Here is an 18285-nt window from a genome sequence, read left to right on the forward strand (position 1 = left end):
AATAAAGGCCGTTACAAGAGCATTTCTTGGCTCAACAATGGCAACTCAGATGTCGGCCTTGCCGGGGTGGATGTATCGAGCTTCCTTGGCTTCCTGGGTGGATTTTTCTGCGTAATTCAGAAACGTTGGCGTAGAAAGGCCTCAAAGCTGTGATTTGGCCGGTATTAACTGTGAAACAGCGAGCTATGAGGAAAAGAGTTAATGCAGAAATCAAAAGTATAGAAGTGTTGGGCGTTTGAAGAATGGTTGTTTACACCTGTCGCGTCCATCGCGCTGATTGGGAAAATTCCTCGATGCGGAAATACTGGGGGACTTCCTCACGGGCACAACGTTCGTGCATATGCAAGCTGCAGTTATTTATATACAAACTATACAAGACTATGAAGCACAAGCTATATAGAACACATATTCCCAAGTTCGTCGCAATTCGTTATCCACATGATCGTTATGTCTTCAAACTCTCTTCCCTTTTGATCGCACTACGTTCTCGTCTCTACCAACACCCTCTCGTGCTTGGCCATCATCCGGCCCATGCTCGGCACCCGCGTGCAGCAACTTTAGCAATCCTGGCATCAAGCTGTTCTGTCTACAGAGTAGGACTAATTCTTTCCCTGTCCTTGTGTTGACTTTTTCTGATGCCTTGTCCATGTCCTTTTCTCCTCGTGTGCGCTGGAGAGGGCCCAGCTCATATTCTTCCTTTAGCGCGAATTGTGCGTAGGCGGCACTGATGGATCCAGTGCGTGAACGAGATTCAACATCTTGCTCAGACAGAGCAGTCGCATTCCCTCCAAGTCTGAGAGCCGCATTTTTCTGAGTTGGTTGCGCTGTTTCTTCTGAACATATAAGAGCGTCGCGCAAAACTTGGAATGATACGGCCTCGGCAGTCTGTCTTACGACGTCCCGAGATGAACTCCCCTTCATGGATTTGGCCCTCTTTGTTTCCTTGATATGCTTTTCCAACAGTTCTCTCCATTTCTGACAAGACGCAGAGCTGTTGGTGCTAAAGCAATACTCCCGTTTTAGGCCTCTATGATTGGAGAATGCAATCTGGAATGTATGGCGCATGAAGGCTCGCTCCACAGTAAATTGACGGGTACTACCTAAGCTTCCGTATAATGCCCTGGACAGTACGAAATGTTATTAGATACCATGCAGGTGGGAAAGGCAAGAAATTGGACTTACGCATTATCGCCAACCCTCACAAGCAGCAACGTCTTCATTCCGAGTGAGGTTCCCTTTAGCTTAAATGATTCCTCTGTTTTATTCGCAAAATCCAGTTCGGGCGGATCAAATTCTAGTCCTTCACCGAGCAATTTGATCCTCAACTTTGTGTCAGGCGCAGGGATGTTGATATATATCTTCTCTGACCAAACATTGTAAGTTAACTTGGTTGAAGTATGAGGCAAAGTGATTACAGCCCAGCGTTCAAAGCGCACTTCGTTCGATGCAAGAGCTTGTGTCAAGCGCATCGAACGGAGAGACGTGTAAATCTGTGACAACAGGTCATGAGGTACCAGACCATGAGGATCCTTGCTCCTGAATGCAGTGATGAACGCCTCTCGGGTGATCACATTATTGGCTGAGGCGAAACCAAAGGTTGAATAGAGCGCGTCATTGAATTTCATTATAGTCAGGACGAGCTCGATAGCAAGCTCCTGATTATAGGTAAGATGATCATGATTGGCGACATAGTAGCGCTCCGCAAAGACTTTTAACAAAGTCTCGCAGGATATGTGATCAGTCGGCAATCGCAGAGATAGGAGAAACATGCGTAGCGCATCGTCGACGCGAATATTTCTGAAATGGAATCGGTCAACGAAAGCCCTCGTAAGACCTTCGTTATTTCCGAGTAAAAGACCGACTTGAGTCTTGTCTAGTTCAGAAGTCCTGAGGATCAAACCAGCGAGGGTCGCAAGATCCACTGCGGGGCTGCATTTTTCGACAACGTATCTGCACGCTTCAACTGGATCTTGTTTGAACTTATCCACAAATTGATCGACCACTGGGTGTCGCCCTGATTCGGCAGGTGATTCTCCGTTTGGGGCGGTGACAAGCAGCTTGTCGAGACTGACAATGTTTTTGACGGTGAACTGCGTATCAAGCGTCGCGTGGATATTATGAACAAGGATGGGTTTAGCAATCACCAGCAGATCGGTGAACAGGAAAAGAAAGCGATCTTTCACTATCTGTGTCTCGTGTCAGTAGTATTTTTATCAGCCCAAAAATTACCATACTCACATCAGCGTTGACGACTTGCAGAATCTGAGAGGACATTAGGAATTTTCGAGGAGGATCATCCAACATCTCTGGTCTGGCTGGATGTTCTGGTCCCAGCGCAAGCACTTCATCCATTCTTCTCAAGATGTCTATTGTCTTTTTCGGCAACAATGCCTCTTTGCGCATCTGAACCCTCTCCTGTATCATACCAGGAGCGCTTTCGCCCTCTCTCAAGCGTACCAGAGTAGCAGCTCGAGTTCTGTCCTCATTCATTTCGGGAACTGTCGACACCGTGGGACTGGCTGCATTTGACTTACCGCCTGGGCTCATCGATGATGGTATACTGGGTGTTGAAGAGGTGGGCACAGCCCCCATTGGTGGGCTTGCAAATGGGTCGACACCTGATGAGATGACCATCGCGCCTTGCCCTAGAGGATTTCCCCGGTTTCTCACATCCCCATAACTAATTTTTCGAGACAGGGAGGATCTTGGAGAAGTCAAAGCCTTGGTGAGCCAGTTGCGTTTCGTGACACTTTCCCCAGAAAGCCGCTTGTTCGCCTCGGCTCGAGCAACAAGCGGCAATGCGTAGATATTTTCTGGGGCAGGCGTTCCGCCAGGGGTCAAAACAGAACTGTGTGAGGGGATAACTGAATCGGACACTTGCTGCATCAGTTTGGGCTTCTCTCCAGGGGATTCTTCGAGTCCAGCAGAACGACTTTCCAGATGCTCAATGCCGGGGAAAGGTGACAATTTGGATATGTGTATTCTGGGGTCGTTCAAATTTGCCCGAGGAAGAAGGGATACTTGAGAGGGACCAGAAGAAAGTTGGTGTTGGATGAGATTAGACGAGGAAGCAGTAGCAGAGTTGGCTTGAGATACTGAAAGTGAAGAAACGGAAGGGTGGTGGTTGGCGATTCTATTACTAGCCAATGGCTCACCTTTTGGCCATATCCTAGGGACACTCCCCTGAGAAGGCGCGGCTGATGCACCTGAGCCGCGTCGAGGGGACACTGGTGGGCTGGAACTGGTCATTGAGCTTCGAGATTGGCTGTGCTTCCGCATAGCAGACTTCATTGTCCTCTTCATTTTCGCACCAACACTTTCTGATCTTGCGTGATTTGAGTGATTGGCGGGCGCTTTGGACACTTGATCATCGGTTCTCCCGACTTCTTCCCATGATGACATAGCACTGCCTGTGCTCGGCATACCATATGAGTTGTGAGAATTAGGGGAACGGTAATCACTTTCTGCACCACCTGTCTCAGAGACCTGAGTAGAAAAGATCTCGGAAGTGGAGCTACGCGGCCGATCGATTCTGGCTGATGAAGTCGGAGAGCTGATAAGAGTGGTTTCTGAATTAAATCAGCATGGAGAAGAAACGAGTGATAGTGAACTATCTAATAAAAATACTTACGATGCATCTCTTTTCCAGGAGTCCCCCAGTCACTACCTTCGGCAGCTTCTACAGGCCAATTGACTTCCCCTTGAGAAGTCAGTTGAGCATAGTGCCCTCCAGTACCGCCTGTCACGAACATCATCGAATCCAGCCCCGACAGGATTGATGACCCTCCAGGTGTCGAAGATCCTCCTGGCGAATTGCTACTACCTTGGATGGTAGATGTTGAATCATGCGCTATATGCCGGGTAGGAGTGATGAAGGGGGGATGAGGAGGTAAGAGCGGTGCGTCTAAATCAGGTACGCTTGCCCCAGATGCCTGGCTTTTGGGATGATGGTTCATTGGATTTTGGGGGAGGGTAGGCGTGTTAAGTTGCTCTGTATCCTCTTCCGTTGCTTCGCTTTGAACACTGGGAACAGTCATGGGCGGTACAGGTTCGGAAATAACCCCCACAGCACCTCTCGCCGTGCGACTGGAAAGGCTCCTGCGAAGATGGTCTTCGTATTCGAATTGCGCAGACTGCATTGTTACGCCAGAGACAGGTCTTTCTGGGGCAGAAAGCAGGTTCGATGAAGCTACAGTCGGGGCTTGAATCTGCACACCGCCATCATCATACGTCTTTGAAACAGATGATGTAACTTGGAATTGTTCCTGTTCATCCGTTCCAGGTCGGCCAATGTCATGGGCCTGTCCCTTGCCTATGGGATCGGTAGCTGCCTTCCGTTCTTCCCACAATCTGCGCACTTCTTCCTCTTCTTTTTGTCTAGCAGCGCGTCTCTCCGCTAAACGTTCCACCATCCGTCTGCCTACTGCGCTCCTTCTTTCTTCACCCATATTCGACGAGGAGACAGTAAAACTTCGTTGCAGTCTTGGTCTCGGCTCATCAAACGCTGTAGCTTGATGCCCATCTTGAGCTACAGGTTTAGAAAATTCTGCTCTTCTGCGTGATGGTGTTCTTAACGTTCGATTGGTGTTCGCACCAAGAGTCCCCGCTCGTTGAAGACTCCGCAGCGGCAAATGTAAAGATACATCATCATTCATCGTTGCTCCTTTCCCTCCGGTGAGCTTTGACATAGCTTGGGCTCGAGCTGCCTGAGAATTTGATCTTTGCAATGTCCTAAGCTCGCCCAGAGTCGGGAGCGGGCTTGGTGTATCACGACCTGCCAGAGGCACTTGCTGCTGGAGAGAATTGATACTGCGCGGTGCCAAAGATGGCAAGTAAGGTTGTGCCAGTTGCATGGCATGCCGCTCAGAATTGACCCCGTTTGTTGGAGATGGGTAATCGTTACAGGTCATATTGTGAGATGGAGAAGCCGAAGCTGAGCGCTGCATATGCATGTGATCGACAGAGGGATGAATACTGGCATGGTCGAATGTAATCTGCACCGGTGATGGCGAGAGCATTTCCTGTTCGTCATTTGTGGGTCTTGGAGGTGCATCTGGCCTCGACAGGCTTGATATTTCTACTGATATTGGCAAGATACCAGGACTACCCTCGGCATCACCGCTACTGTCGTCGGTCCGTGCCCCTGCATGTCGTTGAATAGGCCGCCTACCGTCTGCGTTCCGAGGCAGAGAAGCTGCCCGTTTGAGCTTTGCTATAGCCTCTGAGCGTACTTGAGCTTTTGTCTGAGGAGATGCAGGCCTGTCGTCATGTCGAGAGGCTGAGCGCGATGACGGGTGAGAGGCAGGATAGTATTTAGGGGATGTGAACATGACGGAAAAGACGTGGGTACTTTTTGGTGCTGGGAATGAGAGATTGTAGCTCAGGGCATGGGGAGAGTGTTTATATGTCGATCTGGGCAGTTGTACAGAGAGTTTTTGGCGGAAATCAGGAATGGAAAGAGTATAATAATAAAATGTCGGCGTACAGTATAATCCAGCGAGAAGGCAGAACGCAATTCGCGACCGTTGACCCTTTCGACATCGCCATATTTTTGACAGAACAACTATAAATCCATACTTCATCACAGTCACATTTCTTCTCGGCATATACCACCTAGTCACTGCATAGGGGCAATCAGCAGCCTTTGCCTTAGCTATCCTGCGAAAAAGCTCGAAAAATGATCACTCTCACGCCGCTCTCTGCCTCTGCGGCCGAAACGTCCCCTTCCGAACCGATATGCTACCTGCTTGAACTTGACGATGCCCGGATATTGTTGGACATGGGACAACGGGACTACCGTGCGAGCTCTCAGCAATGCAGCTGGGACTATGAAGAAGCGGTGCGGGAGTAAGTCTGCCGAACGATGTTTGAGCAGCGTTGACCTCTTGTAGTTTGGCACCGACTCTGTCTCTCGTTTTGTTGTCTCATTCCTCGTCTAACTACCTCTCTCTCTATCCGTATGCCCGGGCAAGATGGGGTCTCACTTGCCCAGTATATGCCACACAGCCAACGGTAGAGATGGGGCGTGTTGTATGTCTCGCCGAAGCTGAAAGCTGGAGATCAGAGTGTCCTGTAGATTCTGAAAAAGTTGCGGCAGATGACGGGAGTAAGAAGCCTCTTAGGGGCCCGTTCGTCCCTACCGTTGAAGAGATTCATGAGGCTTTTGATTGGATTAAAGCTGTCAGGTATAGTCAGCCCCTACACCTTGGTGGTCAGTATTTCAAGAGTCTCCACGGGTAAGCAAATGCTCATATGTTATCATGCTATTCAGGCGATTTTTCCCATCTTCTTCTCACCCCTTTCGCCTCTGGGCACACTCTTGGTGGGAGTCTTTTCAAAATACGATCCCCCACATCCGGTACAGTTCTCTATGCCGTTGGCATCAACCACACCAGCGAAAGACATCTGGATGGGATGGTAGGAGTGCAGAATGGGCCTACAGGCTACGCCGACGGAGTCCTGCGTCCCGACCTTTTAATTGTGGAAGGAGGCCGAAGTATGGTTGTCAATCCAAAGCGTAAAGAACGTGAGGCAGCGCTCATAGGTACGTATAGATTTCATCCTACAATAAATTGTTCTGAACAATGATTAGATACGATCACTTCTACACTTGAATCAAACCATTCTGTGCTCCTTCCGGTGGACCCATCACCTCGTCTTCTCGAACTTATGATCCTTCTTGATCAGCATTGGACATTCAAACGCACACCAAAAGTCAAGCAACGACGATACAATGAACCGCCCGCCGATCTCTGGCCCTACCCATTGTGCATTGTCAGTAAAACTGCTCAGGATATGGTAGCTTTTGCAAGGAGTCTGATAGACTGGATGGGAGGTGTGGTCAAGGATAGCGCTGGTGATATGGTCGATGTTGGTAGAGGGAAAAGAGCAAGAGGAGCACGGATGGCTCTTGGCTCGGAGTATGGAGTGTTGGATTTTCGACACGTCCAGTTCTTTCTAAACACTACCGACTTGCTTCAAACATATCCACTAACGCGTCCCAAGCTCGTCCTTGCCGTACCGCCTACGATGTCTCATGGTCCTTCACGCTTTCTTTTCACAGCGATGGCAAATACAGAAGGAAACGTCATCATGCTTACCGGCCGCAGCGAGGAACAGACGTTGGCAAGGGATCTGTACAACCGTTGGGAGAGATCCCAAACAACAGGAAGCAAGTGGGGAGAGGGTAAAATAGGTCATTTAACTCAACTCGAAGGCAAATTGCAAGTTGAAGTAAGTGCAATTCCCGTCCAGAATAGAACTTTGCTGAGGCCATTATAGGTGGATTCCAAGGTTCCCCTCTCTGGTGCCGAGCTTGAGGCACATGTGGAGTCGGAGCGTCTGCAAAAAGAGAAGGAAGCCGCGCACAAAGCCGCCGTAGACCGTTCTCGACGTATGCTTGAAGCTGATGATTTGGAATCCGATTCGGACTCTGAATCCGAGGCTGACGGCCATGCTGGTGATATAACCGTCAGACGAACCGAGGGTGCCAATGCTTATGCCGGTGATGGAGAGGATGTCAGAACCATGAGTTTTGACATCTATGTTAAAGGTCAACAAATGAGAAGTGGAAGAGGCGCAGAGATGGCGAGATTCAGAATGTTTCCGTTCGTTGAGCGCAAAGGGCGCAAGATCGACCAGTTTGGTGAAGGTCTTGACATTGGCCAATGGATGCGCAAGGGGCGAGAAATCGCTGAAGAAGGGGAGACGGAGGAAGTAAGGGAGGCGAAGAAAAGGAAGGAAGAGGAAGAGGAAAAAGCGAAGCAAGCACCGGAACCGCCCAGCAAATATGTGAGCGAAGAGGTGGGGGTTGAATTGAAGGCTATGATCGGTTTCGTAGATATGGAAGGGTTGCATGATGGGCAAAGTATTAAAACCATCATTTCAGACCTGCAACCGCGAAAACTGGTACGTCGTGTTTGCGTTTTGCTGTCTCATTCTGACGTACTCTGGCAAGATTATCGTGCGGTCATCCAAAGAATCTACGCAGAACCTCATATCCTTCTTAGGCAGCGTGACAGGGTTCACGAGGGACATATTTAGCCCATCGCTAACCGAAGAGATCAAAATTGGTGAACACGTGCAATCCTACTCTCTGACCCTTGGTGACAGCATATCCTCTGCTTTGGCAAAGAAATGGTCTGACGTGAGTCTTCACCAATCTGAGACAACGGCAAAAAGCTAACAGTGACTTAGTTCGAGGGATATGAGGTGACCTTCGTGGATGGCAAGATTGTCCTTCCTGCCGGATCCACTATTCCAATCCTCGAAACCCCCTCCCTTGTTGGCCCCTTGGTTAAGACTGAAGCGGAGGGAGATGATGCCGACGATGAAGCCAAACCATCGGCCGAAGAACTCGCAGCTGCTTCCGCACCGCCTATCTCATCATCTGCTCCCTTGCCTTTACCAACCTCAACGTTCATCGGGGACCTGCGTCTTGCCCGACTGAAGCATCGGCTATCTCTTCTCAATCCTCCCATACCCGCAGAGTTTGCAGGTGAAGGTGTACTTGTTTGTGGACCCGGCATAGCCCAAGAGGCACAAGGAGCTGCAAGCGTAGTCTCGGTCCGGAAGATTGGAGAAGGCAAGATTGTCTTGGAAGGATGTATAGGTAGAGTGTACGTAGAAGTTAGAAAGGCGTTGTACGGAGGTCTGGCAAGAGTAGATGCTGCGTAAATGCTTCCAAGCCTCCCATATTTACAGATGCATTATTTCATGCATTCATCCGGTGCGCTCTTCGCCGAGCAGCTGAGCAGCCGGTCGAAATATTTATTATTATATTATTGCAAGCTTACTACGTACGACTGTAAAAAGCAGCCAAAAAGATTAAAAGCCGGCTAACGCGAGCGACAAGAAATAAAAATAAACACGATCACGTGACTTGCATCAAAGTTCAAAATCATGCATTCCCTACGTTCGTTCTTCGTTCATTCTTCAACGGCAGACACTATAACCAGTTTAATCTCGCCTTGTTCGTGTAAGCTCAAGAGAGGATTGGAATATGCCCAAAGCCACAAGAAAAAAGAAGGAAAAAAAGGCCGATTTTGTCGTATGTAAATTTCATGTCTTCCGTTGCCACAGAATTGACCCAGAGGGCAGAAAGCCAAACTCAAACTTGGTAAGGGCAAGAAGCAGGCTTCGAACACCACCGACACATCCTTCAAGGCGAGATGTAAGTTAATGATATCTTGTCATATGGCACTCAGTAATACTTAACCTGGAATGATTCAGCTATTGCGCTTCCCGGCCAGGAAGCTCTCAATCGAGCGCTTCAAATTTCTGAAGGTGCTGGTCCATCTGAACCAACCACTGCCAATGGTTTGACTCTAGAGGATATCTTTATCCGTCTCAGGCATCCTAATTCCGTTGTTCGGAAGGAGGCATTGGGTGGATTGAGAGAAATATTGCAAGTAGACGTGAGCAGGGAAGTCGGCAAAGTTTTGAGGGCATTGGGAGGATTGGTCGCAGATGATGACGCTGCTGTGAGGAAAGGTTTACTAGGTCTTTTGGATTGGTATCTGGCCCATCTATCCCAAGTAAGGAATTGTTGATATCCCTTTACGGCTACTGCTCTTCGCAAATGCTAACTTGTACCAGTCGATTCTATCCCCTCATCTTCCCCTTCTCGTTCTTCAAGCATCTTCCGCCCTCTCTCACATTTTCCCCGAGATTAGACTTGATGCCTGCAAGCTAGTACATCTCATGCTCCAATATGTCCCGAGCCATGTTGTCTCTTCTTGGCCCTACGAATCGTCTAACATCCTTGAAGGTCTCCGCCTTGCAGTCGGGCTCGGTGGCGAGAAAGGAGTAAATTCGCAGATCGGACGATTGACAGGCGGTGCAAAACTTGTGACGATGAAAGCAATGCGAGAATTTGTGAGGATAGGATTAGAAAACGGTATGACCCAAAAATGGGGCGGAGGGTATCTGGAGGACAGGCAGAGTAGCAGGGGAAAATTCAAAGTGGTGAAGGAAGAGTCTGGTTTAGAAAATGTACAACTTGAAGGTTGGCTTGTAGGCACCAGAATGGCGAAGCTGGTAGGCGATGGAGATGCCTGGGAGCTCGGAAGGTTGGGATCTCTGGGGGGCAAGGGCGACGAGGAAGGTGTGGTCAGCGTTCTCTCAGTACGTGACGACTCAAGTAATTTCTGAATATGCTAATTCGTTGCAGCAATTATATATTCAACTGCACCCCCTTCTTTTGTCTACCTTCCTTGAAAACGCCCCTACTGCCTTCTCACCTTCAATGGCTTCAGTTACTCCAGCTTCCGAAGACATACCATTGGCTCTCTGTGTCATGACTGCATCTTTAACCGAGTTGCTCGCCGATGCGATCTTGACCCGCGCAACGCCAGACGCAAATACTCCAGAACTCAGGCAGGTGAAAAACTGCATTTCAGATTTCCATCGACGTATGACTGGGTGGTTTCCTTTCAATTCTCGTACGGCTCCGACACCTTCAGGGGTTACACCAGGCTTTGAACTCTCACTGGCGTACGCTAGACTGGCTGTTCTTCTCTCCCCACGACCTGTCGATTTAACATTTACCAAACACTCAACGAAGCGCGGGAAAGAGGTTCGCTGGAGGGAGAGAGTCAAGGCCACTGAGGAAGCTTGGAAAACGATGAGGGAATCGGAGAGGGCGAAAGGGAAGGGCAAAATTGGGCAGAATCAATGGGCAATGGAGGAGGTAGCGGATTGGGTTGTCGAAGTTCTGGAACCCAAAAAGGATGTCCTTGCACCTTCCCTAACCCCCGAAGCATACTCAGCCCTTTTGCCTATAGTTTGGGCTCTTCTCGCCCAACCACCTTGTCTAGCATCGGATGACACCGACATTCCCTCTCACGTCGGATCTGCTTTTATCTCCCATCTGATCCGCCAAGGATCGACTTCTCCCATCCGTGAAATTGGTGAAGAGTTCCTCATTGCTCTCATTCTCGTGCACGAGAAGAAGTACCCAATTCTGCCTTTTTACATTGTCCCCCAATCACCTTTACGTCCAATGATCAAGGGCTGGTTTGAAGGAATTCCAAAGACTCTTTTTGAATTGGGAACAAAAAACCAGAGTGCGTCTGAAAGGCTCTTACGCTTTCTTCTTGTGATTGGATCACGAGGCGAAGGTGCATATGAGCAACCGTATAGCCTGATTGATCCTGCAACTTTCCCCAGCCTGACACCTAAACTTGCGCCATTTTGGCATCTCCAACACCCTTCAAAGGGCTCGATTCCAGGCGCGTGGACCAAGTTTAACAGTGGAGAGGTGAAACGACTAGGTCTGGACGTAGCCATGGTGTGGAAACAATGGAACGGGCTTAGGCTGAGTGATGCCATCGGAAGGGTCTGCGGTCATGACCAGTGGGGATCCTATTGGAGAAGGTAGAGCTACATTGTCGCATCTCATATGTATGATTATTACATCCTGTACTTATACAATATTCCAGAGCACAATGTGATTATCGCGGAATTCAAGAAAGATTTCGTTATAAATATAATCGTGTAGAGTATCATTAATTTTATATTTTGACAGCATAATTACTATTGGTTCCTTCTTGGCTTCGTACTACATATACAAGACGGCCCGGGATTGAATACTATCAGATGACGTAATTGCCAGAGGCAGGTATCTACTTCGCCAGCCGGACGCTTCGGATCGAGAGATTGACGAGAGAGGATAATAGACTGCTCTGTACTTCTAGCCCGAGTAAGAAGAACTGCTCCTTAGGTCGTTAATTTAAGTCTCCTAAGAACAGAAGTCGCAGATATGGCCAGCTCGGAAGTGCTTCACCCCAAAGCCGTGGCAGTAATAACGGGTGCTGCGTACGTCTTATTCTCGCATACTTCCGTTCTTGCGCAACGGCGAGAGGGATTCACGAACCACATCTGAAACATCCGAAGGCTGATCCAGTCAATGATAGCTCAGGTATCGGTTTGGCTGCTGCCCTTCGTTATGCCAAAGAAGGAGCGTCAATTGTTCTTGTAGATATTGATCCAGCCGCTCTTGACCCGGCGGTGGAAAAGGTAAAGAGCGTAGAAGGTGTTGGCACCGTGTTTGGTGTAAGAGTTGACGTGGGAAACGTTAAAGAAGTGGCCAGCCTGCGGGATCGGGTTTTGGAGGAGTTTGGCGAGGTGAGTTGGGTAATGTCGCGGGCTCCAAAACTTCAATCGGTTGCCGCAGGAACGTGTGGGATGACTAATACCATAATGATAGGTCCACATTCTTATGGCCAACGCTGGGACTTCTACTAAGGCTCCTACATTCTCTTTGGGCACACCCTTGGAGGAGCTTCAATCGCACTGGAACAAAGTTCTCAATACCAACTTCTTCGGTGTTTTAAACACCGCTCAGGCTTTCGCTCCGTTTATGGTAAAGCAAGAAAATTCAAGTGTTATCATTATCACTGGGAGCAAACAGGGCATCACTTGTCCTCCGTGAGTGCTCGATACGGCAAAAAATGAGTCCTTGCTGAAGGTATGACAGTGGCAACGCGGGCTACAACGTTTCCAAAGCGGCTGTCAAGACCTATGCCGAACAGCGTAAGTAAAAGCAGCATATAAAATGAGCTGTTGGCAGGCTCACTATTCTCTAGTCTCTCATGAGTTGCGCTCAGATCCCGATAGTCGCTGCACTGCCCATCTCTTCATCCCTGGCTGGGTCTTCACTAGTCTTACGGGCGCCAACAACATCGGGGCCACGAAACCACCTGGCGCTTGGACACCAGAGCAAACCGTAGACTACATGGTTGATAAAGTGTTTGGAGAGGGAGATTTCTATGTTATTTGCCCTGATAACGAAACCCCTACTGTGAGTTGGATCTGGAGGTGATGGATAAGCCTGATCAAGGGAGTAGTCTTTGGACAAGGCAAGAATCCAGTGGAGCATGGACGATGTCATTCAGAACCGACCTGCTCTATCTAGGTGGCATCCTAGCTGTGAGTACTGTGATTCAAAGACCGTCTTGGAAGGCGCTCATAGCTCCATGTCATAACAGATAAGGCTCGCTTCGAAGATTTTATTCAATCGAAACAGGGTCTGGCGGCTCGAAGCCGCAGCCGTGGTCGGCCTGCACAACGCGATGGCTCTCAGGTACCATCAGTGGTATCTATCCCTTCTGAGACTGACTTGTTGGCTTTCCGCCGTAATTGAGTCAACTACTGCTCAGATTATCATGACATATCGTTTGGGGAGCCTCTAGTCAGACATGCATAGGATTATGTAGGCCGTTGTTGCTGTTTTTGGGCCCATTCGTACATCCTTATCTCTTCCTCAGCAATCTCTTCCAATCTTTTATCTACTTCTGCTCTCTTTTTCTCCAGCGTTGCGAGGTACTCTTCGTTACTGAGCTTTCGTACTGGTAGTACTTTGGCAAGATTTGACATCATGCGCTCCGGTAAAGATGGTGGTGAGGTCGGTTCAAGAGAGGGCATGGATGATTTCAAGGCGTCAAATGTAGCGGTTGGTTCTTGTTCAGAAGGAGAAGCAGTATCGAGCGACGACATCCTGGTTTGGCTTTTGGCGAGATAGCTTAATCGCATGACGCGTAGTTGATTGGCTGACACCTGCAGAGCGGAGGTGATCAACGCAGAAGTAAACGCGGCCTTGCCAAACGTTGCACGTCCTCCTATAATGCCGGGCTTAGCTTAGCTAACTTCCTAGTAATTGAAAATGTCTCACGAAAAGCCGCAGATAGTACTCCACCGGTCAAAGCTCCAGCGAGAGCTGAATCCAACACCCTGTCTGTGCGCATCTGCCCTATTGAGACGACCTGCGGCAGTTTGCTACGTTGCCTCTCGCTTAACTGGAGATCCAATAGGCGTCTAGAATGGGATGGTGTGGCTTCAATAATAAGCAGCAAAGGAGAGACGACATATTCCCGAACAGCTAATAAATCCTGTCAGGCAGTTGCATGGAGAGCTGTAGGACAAAAGTCTCACTAAAAAAAGCCAAGCCAGCGATGGACATATTTATGGTCATGTTGGTACCCAATGTGTATGGGTTTTTGGACTGAAGCGCTCCAATTGAGGCTCCAGTAATAGCGCCAAAAGTACCTGTGACGATTGGATCGGTTTCAGAGCAGAAATCACATCACGTGGAGAGGAACGAACCAGTTGCCAGTATACCTTTAAGGACGAAGAGGGGAGAAGCAGGATCAAAGGGGTAGAGGAATGGACTGTTGGATGCGGAGTCTTTGGAAGACATTGGGAGATTAATTTTGGGTTATTGTGTATAGTAGGTACGAGTCTCTTCGAGCAAAGCAGCCGGGAAGGTTTTGAGTATCAACAAGAGCGATTTCGGAAGTGGTATTCGTTGTAGAGTCTGTTGCTAATAAAGAAGACCATCAAATTAGGTGGAGGTTGTGCGGGGATAGTCTCAACTCCGCTTCACGGGACGCTGACACTGCTGTTCTTCGCGGTGGTAATGACGATGGTAGGTGATGAGTGAAGGACAAAAAAGCATGATGAATGAAGCGTATGCCAACATCCGGTAGTTTATTATACCTCTCTATTGCTAAAAATCCGTACCAGCCATCATGTTATCCTCAAATACAGCTCTCACCGTTGCCAAGGTTGGGCTCTTTCTGGCTATCAGGTCAAGCTTACAGTGGTGTAGTACGCTTTGGGCGCATCCGTGACGGCTACAACATTGGCAATAGGTGGTTTGTGGTACTTCCAGCGAAGCCTTATCTATCCTTCCGGATTTCCAGAAGGATCTAGGATTGGTAGGTATCAACCAAAGTTCAGTTTGGCTGATGCTGAAGCTGATGTTGATATTGAACATAACGTCAGTCGTCCCTAAACCGATCGAAGTGGGATGCCCATACGAAGATGTAACACTCACTTGCTCAGATGGAGTTAAAATCAAAGCCTATGTCATTATGGCAAGAAGGAAACCACTGATGATGTCTGAATTGAGAGGACTTTCCCCGGCGGAACGAAAAGAGAAAGCCCAGATGGAAATGGAGGCCTGGGCACAAGAGATGGGTGATGAAAAAGCCATTGAAGTGAGTCAAGATCCTTATACTGATGATAATTGGTCATAATAACAGCTGGTGGCAGTATTCTAAATCAAGGCCAACGATTATCATATTCCATGCCAACGCAGGTAAGGCAGCCAGACGGGCCGGCAACATGAGCTGATTTATTGGTTCATATGAATAGGTAACATGGGTCACCGTGTTCCATTAGCCAGACATTTCAACGTCGACTTTAAATGTAATGTATTCATGTTAAGCTACAGAGGGCAGGTTGAGAATGTTATAGGAGACCCAGGACGAGGCTTACTTCTTACCACAGGTACGGTCTTTCGGAAGGAAAGCCATCCGAGTCTGGTAAGTTTCGTTCCTATTGTAATACGCCGAAAATAAGTGACTTAAGACACTATTATCATAAACATTTAGGTCTCCAAATCGATATCCAGACAGCTATGAAGTACGTTCAAGCCCACCCTATCCTCGGACAGACAAAAATCATTGTATGTAGATCATTAAGGCTGTTTCTTTCGATGGCTCACTGCGCACAGCTTTACGGGCAATCACTTGGTGGCGCCGCCTGTTTTTACGCCGCAAGTAAACACCGTGATACTGTAAGTATCCCTAGGCTTTGGGCTGCCTATAATTGTACACTAAGAATACTTCTGGCAGGTGGCCGGGGTCATTGTTGAGAACACCATGCTTTCTTTCCAGACCCTTGTTCCTCTCATCATGCCTCAGATCCCAAGGTTTCTCTTACCGATTCTCCTAACGGAGCATTGGGACGCCCATAAAACTGTCCCATTAATTCCTTCCACGACTCCTATCCTTTTCCTCGTTGGTAAGCGAGACACGCTTGTCAAAGCTGAACAAATGTTGGCGCTGCGTAAGCTCCGTGGTTCAGGAATAACAAGATGGCGAGAGTTTGATGGAGAGCACAACGATACTTGTTTGCAACCAGGATATTGGGAGGAAATTGGGAAATGGTTAAAGGAAGAGATAGAGGATGATGGAGTGGAAGTCGTTGATCAGAACGACAGAGGGGAAAAGAATTCACTGAAAGTCACAACAGAAGACGCGGCGCTGTAGAGAAGAAGAAGATATTGGGTACGAACTGGGGTGACGTATTTTCACGGCCGCAACGAACCGCTCGCGAGTGTAATCTTTGGGAGCCGCGATACAGCAGCAGTATCCTGTCGTCGTTACAAAGGAGCATCTAGTAGTACTTCACCTCTTCTTTCCGTACAAAATGCCACAGGAGTGATGGATATAAATAAAAAATAGTTAATTAATGATGAAGCGGCCGTGTCCGCATTCTGCCATATGGTTAACTATTTATGTAATAATTGTTATTAATTGTTTATTACGTTTCATCAGCCATTATGCCGCCGCCACTCTCCCGTGGAGTCTCTATCTGCTGTCACAGTTACAGTGATATTCTCGACTTCATTTCCGTCTCTTTGCTTCTACACCTTTTCCTTCATCTTGCCATCTAGCGGGGATTTGCATCTTGATCAAGTTCATTTACTATCGTCTCGGACACTAACCCCACAAGACAGTTTCAGCAATGGGTGGTGGCGATCTTAACATGTGAGTGCTTTCAGATTATCCTTTGCAAACAGAATTTTTGCTGATCCTTTATTCAATCATAGGAAAAAGTCCTGGCACCCGGTGCTCTTGGTCAATCAGGAGCGCGTCTGGAAAGCCGAAAAAGTTGCGAATGAAGAGAAGAAAATGCTCGCGCAATTGCGCAAAGAGCGTGAAGAGGAGCGACAACTTGAAGAACTGCATCGTCTCCAGGAAGCTTCGACTGGCAAGAAAAGGGTTGAAAAGCTCGATTGGATGTATGCTGCTCCAAGCACAGAGGGTGGAGCCCTTGGGGGAGCTAGAATTGGCGAGAGAGATATGGAGGAATACTTGTTGGGGAAAAAGAGAGTTGATGAAGTGTTGGGGCAAGGTGACAAGAATGTGGGTAACATCTGTTCGAGATTCAGCTGAGCTAATATCATGTATAAGATTGGAGCGGCTAGCAGAGAATTTATAGCCCTTCAGAATGCCAACACGGCGCGAGACACAGCGGCGAAAATCAGAGAAGATCCTCTGCTAGCCATCAAAAAACAGGAACAAGCTGCTCTGGCAGCCCTGATGAACCGGCCTGATATCAGGAAGCAACTTAGGGCAGCCAAAAAGGCCAAAGAAACAAAGGGGCGGGAAGGAGAATCTAAGGAAGAACGAAAAGCCAGGAAGAGAGCAGAAAAAGAAGTAAGCAAGTCTTAAGCCTTTACTTGAGTCTAAATGCTAAAGCATCCTATGCAGGAGCGGCGAAAGTCGAAACATCGGTACCACGACTCCCGTTCACCCCCCTCCGATTATTACGACGATCGTGATCATAGACGTCATCGTGACTCTTACGATTCTCAAGACCGAGAGAATCGCCGGACTTACCGAGATCGCTCAGACCGTTCACGGACTCGGTCTGAATCACCCAAAAGGGAGAAAAAGGAAAAGGACTATTCCAATAGAGACAGAGATTATCGAAGAAGAAATGACACAACGAGGGGGTCTTTCGATGAGAGCCCTAGAAAGGGTGGAGGAAACCGGTGGGGGTCCCATGGACCCGATGGATACAGGAGGAGTGATCATCGCGATGACGGTTTCCGCGAACGACAGCGAGGTGACCGCATTCCTCCTCCCCGACATCTTTCTTATAATCATTCAACTCCTGATGTTCGGCCATCATCGCCACCTTCGTCTTCTGCTGCCCCTGTAAACCGCAACACAAGTACTCTCGAAGATCAGCGCGCCGCTCGATTGGCTGCTATGTCTGCCTCTGCTGACGAACTCTACTCCAGCCGATCCAAATCACTTGCTGCACGTGCTGAAGAGGAGCGCCGAGAGCAAGAGAAGGATGAAAAAATGAGGCAGAAATATGGCAAAGAACAAGCTAGTGCAAACTTTTTCAGTCAACAAAGCCAATTGGGATTGGGTGAAGCCTTGCAGAGAAGGGGAGGCAAGGGCTTGTTAAAAGATATTTAGCATATTTATATCGGTGATGAAATAGGCATGTACGATTTTATTTAGATGTAACAGCATTAGGACGATCAGTCGATTTGGATTCGTAGTAAAAAAATTGGCCAATACGTACCCGGTCGAGCGGGGTACAGCGATCAAGCATGATGATGACCATTTGTGATCGTTTACGTACTGTTTGAAAAGTCATAAAGACTGAAAACGTCTTTTCTCCCTAGCGGGGGATCAAACACAAATCGAATAAATCTCTCGCCTTTTACTAGAGATATCCGTGTATTTGGTCCGCAAA

At 48.3% G+C, this 18285-nt stretch overlaps 7 protein-coding genes across 7 annotated transcripts; 5 read left to right on the forward strand and 2 right to left on the reverse strand.

The window, feature by feature from the left end:
• Positions 1–453: 453 nt before the first annotated feature.
• CNBD4100 (hypothetical protein) lies at positions 454–5606 on the reverse strand (the record flags this gene model as incomplete). Its single annotated transcript, XM_770588.1, has 4 exons — positions 454–1120; positions 1183–2186; positions 2239–3569; positions 3632–5606. The coding sequence occupies 4 exons, from the start codon at positions 5604–5606 to the stop codon at positions 454–456; spliced, it is 4977 nt and encodes a 1658-aa protein (XP_775681.1).
• A 71-nt stretch (positions 5607–5677) lies between these two features.
• CNBD4110 (hypothetical protein) lies at positions 5678–8676 on the forward strand (the record flags this gene model as incomplete). Its single annotated transcript, XM_770589.1, has 7 exons — positions 5678–5847; positions 5892–6211; positions 6272–6544; positions 6593–7233; positions 7282–7908; positions 7958–8146; positions 8197–8676. 7 exons carry the CDS (start codon positions 5678–5680, stop codon positions 8674–8676), a joined length of 2700 nt encoding a protein of 899 aa, XP_775682.1.
• A 325-nt stretch (positions 8677–9001) lies between these two features.
• On the forward strand, positions 9002–11380 carry CNBD4120 (hypothetical protein; the record flags this gene model as incomplete). The annotated part of the gene is made up of 5 exons (XM_770590.1): positions 9002–9049; positions 9100–9172; positions 9232–9536; positions 9598–10125; positions 10172–11380. The coding sequence occupies 5 exons, from the start codon at positions 9002–9004 to the stop codon at positions 11378–11380; spliced, it is 2163 nt and encodes a 720-aa protein (XP_775683.1).
• A 381-nt stretch (positions 11381–11761) lies between these two features.
• Positions 11762–13144, forward strand: CNBD4130 (hypothetical protein; the record flags this gene model as incomplete). The annotated part of the gene is made up of 7 exons (XM_770591.1): positions 11762–11817; positions 11916–12126; positions 12209–12429; positions 12479–12534; positions 12588–12802; positions 12849–12930; positions 12990–13144. 7 exons carry the CDS (start codon positions 11762–11764, stop codon positions 13142–13144), a joined length of 996 nt encoding a protein of 331 aa, XP_775684.1.
• Positions 13145–13209: 65 nt separating this feature from the next.
• Positions 13210–14197, reverse strand: CNBD4140 (hypothetical protein; the record flags this gene model as incomplete). The annotated part of the gene is made up of 4 exons (XM_770592.1): positions 13210–13619; positions 13673–13879; positions 13933–14046; positions 14104–14197. 4 exons carry the CDS (start codon positions 14195–14197, stop codon positions 13210–13212), a joined length of 825 nt encoding a protein of 274 aa, XP_775685.1.
• A 331-nt stretch (positions 14198–14528) lies between these two features.
• CNBD4150 (hypothetical protein) lies at positions 14529–16055 on the forward strand (the record flags this gene model as incomplete). Its single annotated transcript, XM_770593.1, has 9 exons — positions 14529–14564; positions 14609–14717; positions 14785–14999; positions 15055–15100; positions 15157–15238; positions 15292–15326; positions 15396–15469; positions 15518–15580; positions 15639–16055. 9 exons carry the CDS (start codon positions 14529–14531, stop codon positions 16053–16055), a joined length of 1077 nt encoding a protein of 358 aa, XP_775686.1.
• Positions 16056–16533: 478 nt separating this feature from the next.
• On the forward strand, positions 16534–18002 carry CNBD4160 (hypothetical protein; the record flags this gene model as incomplete). The annotated part of the gene is made up of 4 exons (XM_770594.1): positions 16534–16556; positions 16619–16934; positions 16983–17228; positions 17283–18002. 4 exons carry the CDS (start codon positions 16534–16536, stop codon positions 18000–18002), a joined length of 1305 nt encoding a protein of 434 aa, XP_775687.1.
• Positions 18003–18285: the final 283 nt, after the last annotated feature.

This window comes from Cryptococcus neoformans, chromosome 4 (genome assembly GCF_000149385.1).
Source record: "Cryptococcus neoformans var. neoformans B-3501A chromosome 4, whole genome shotgun sequence".
NCBI classification, from domain to species: Eukaryota; Fungi; Basidiomycota; class Tremellomycetes; order Tremellales; family Cryptococcaceae; genus Cryptococcus; species Cryptococcus deneoformans.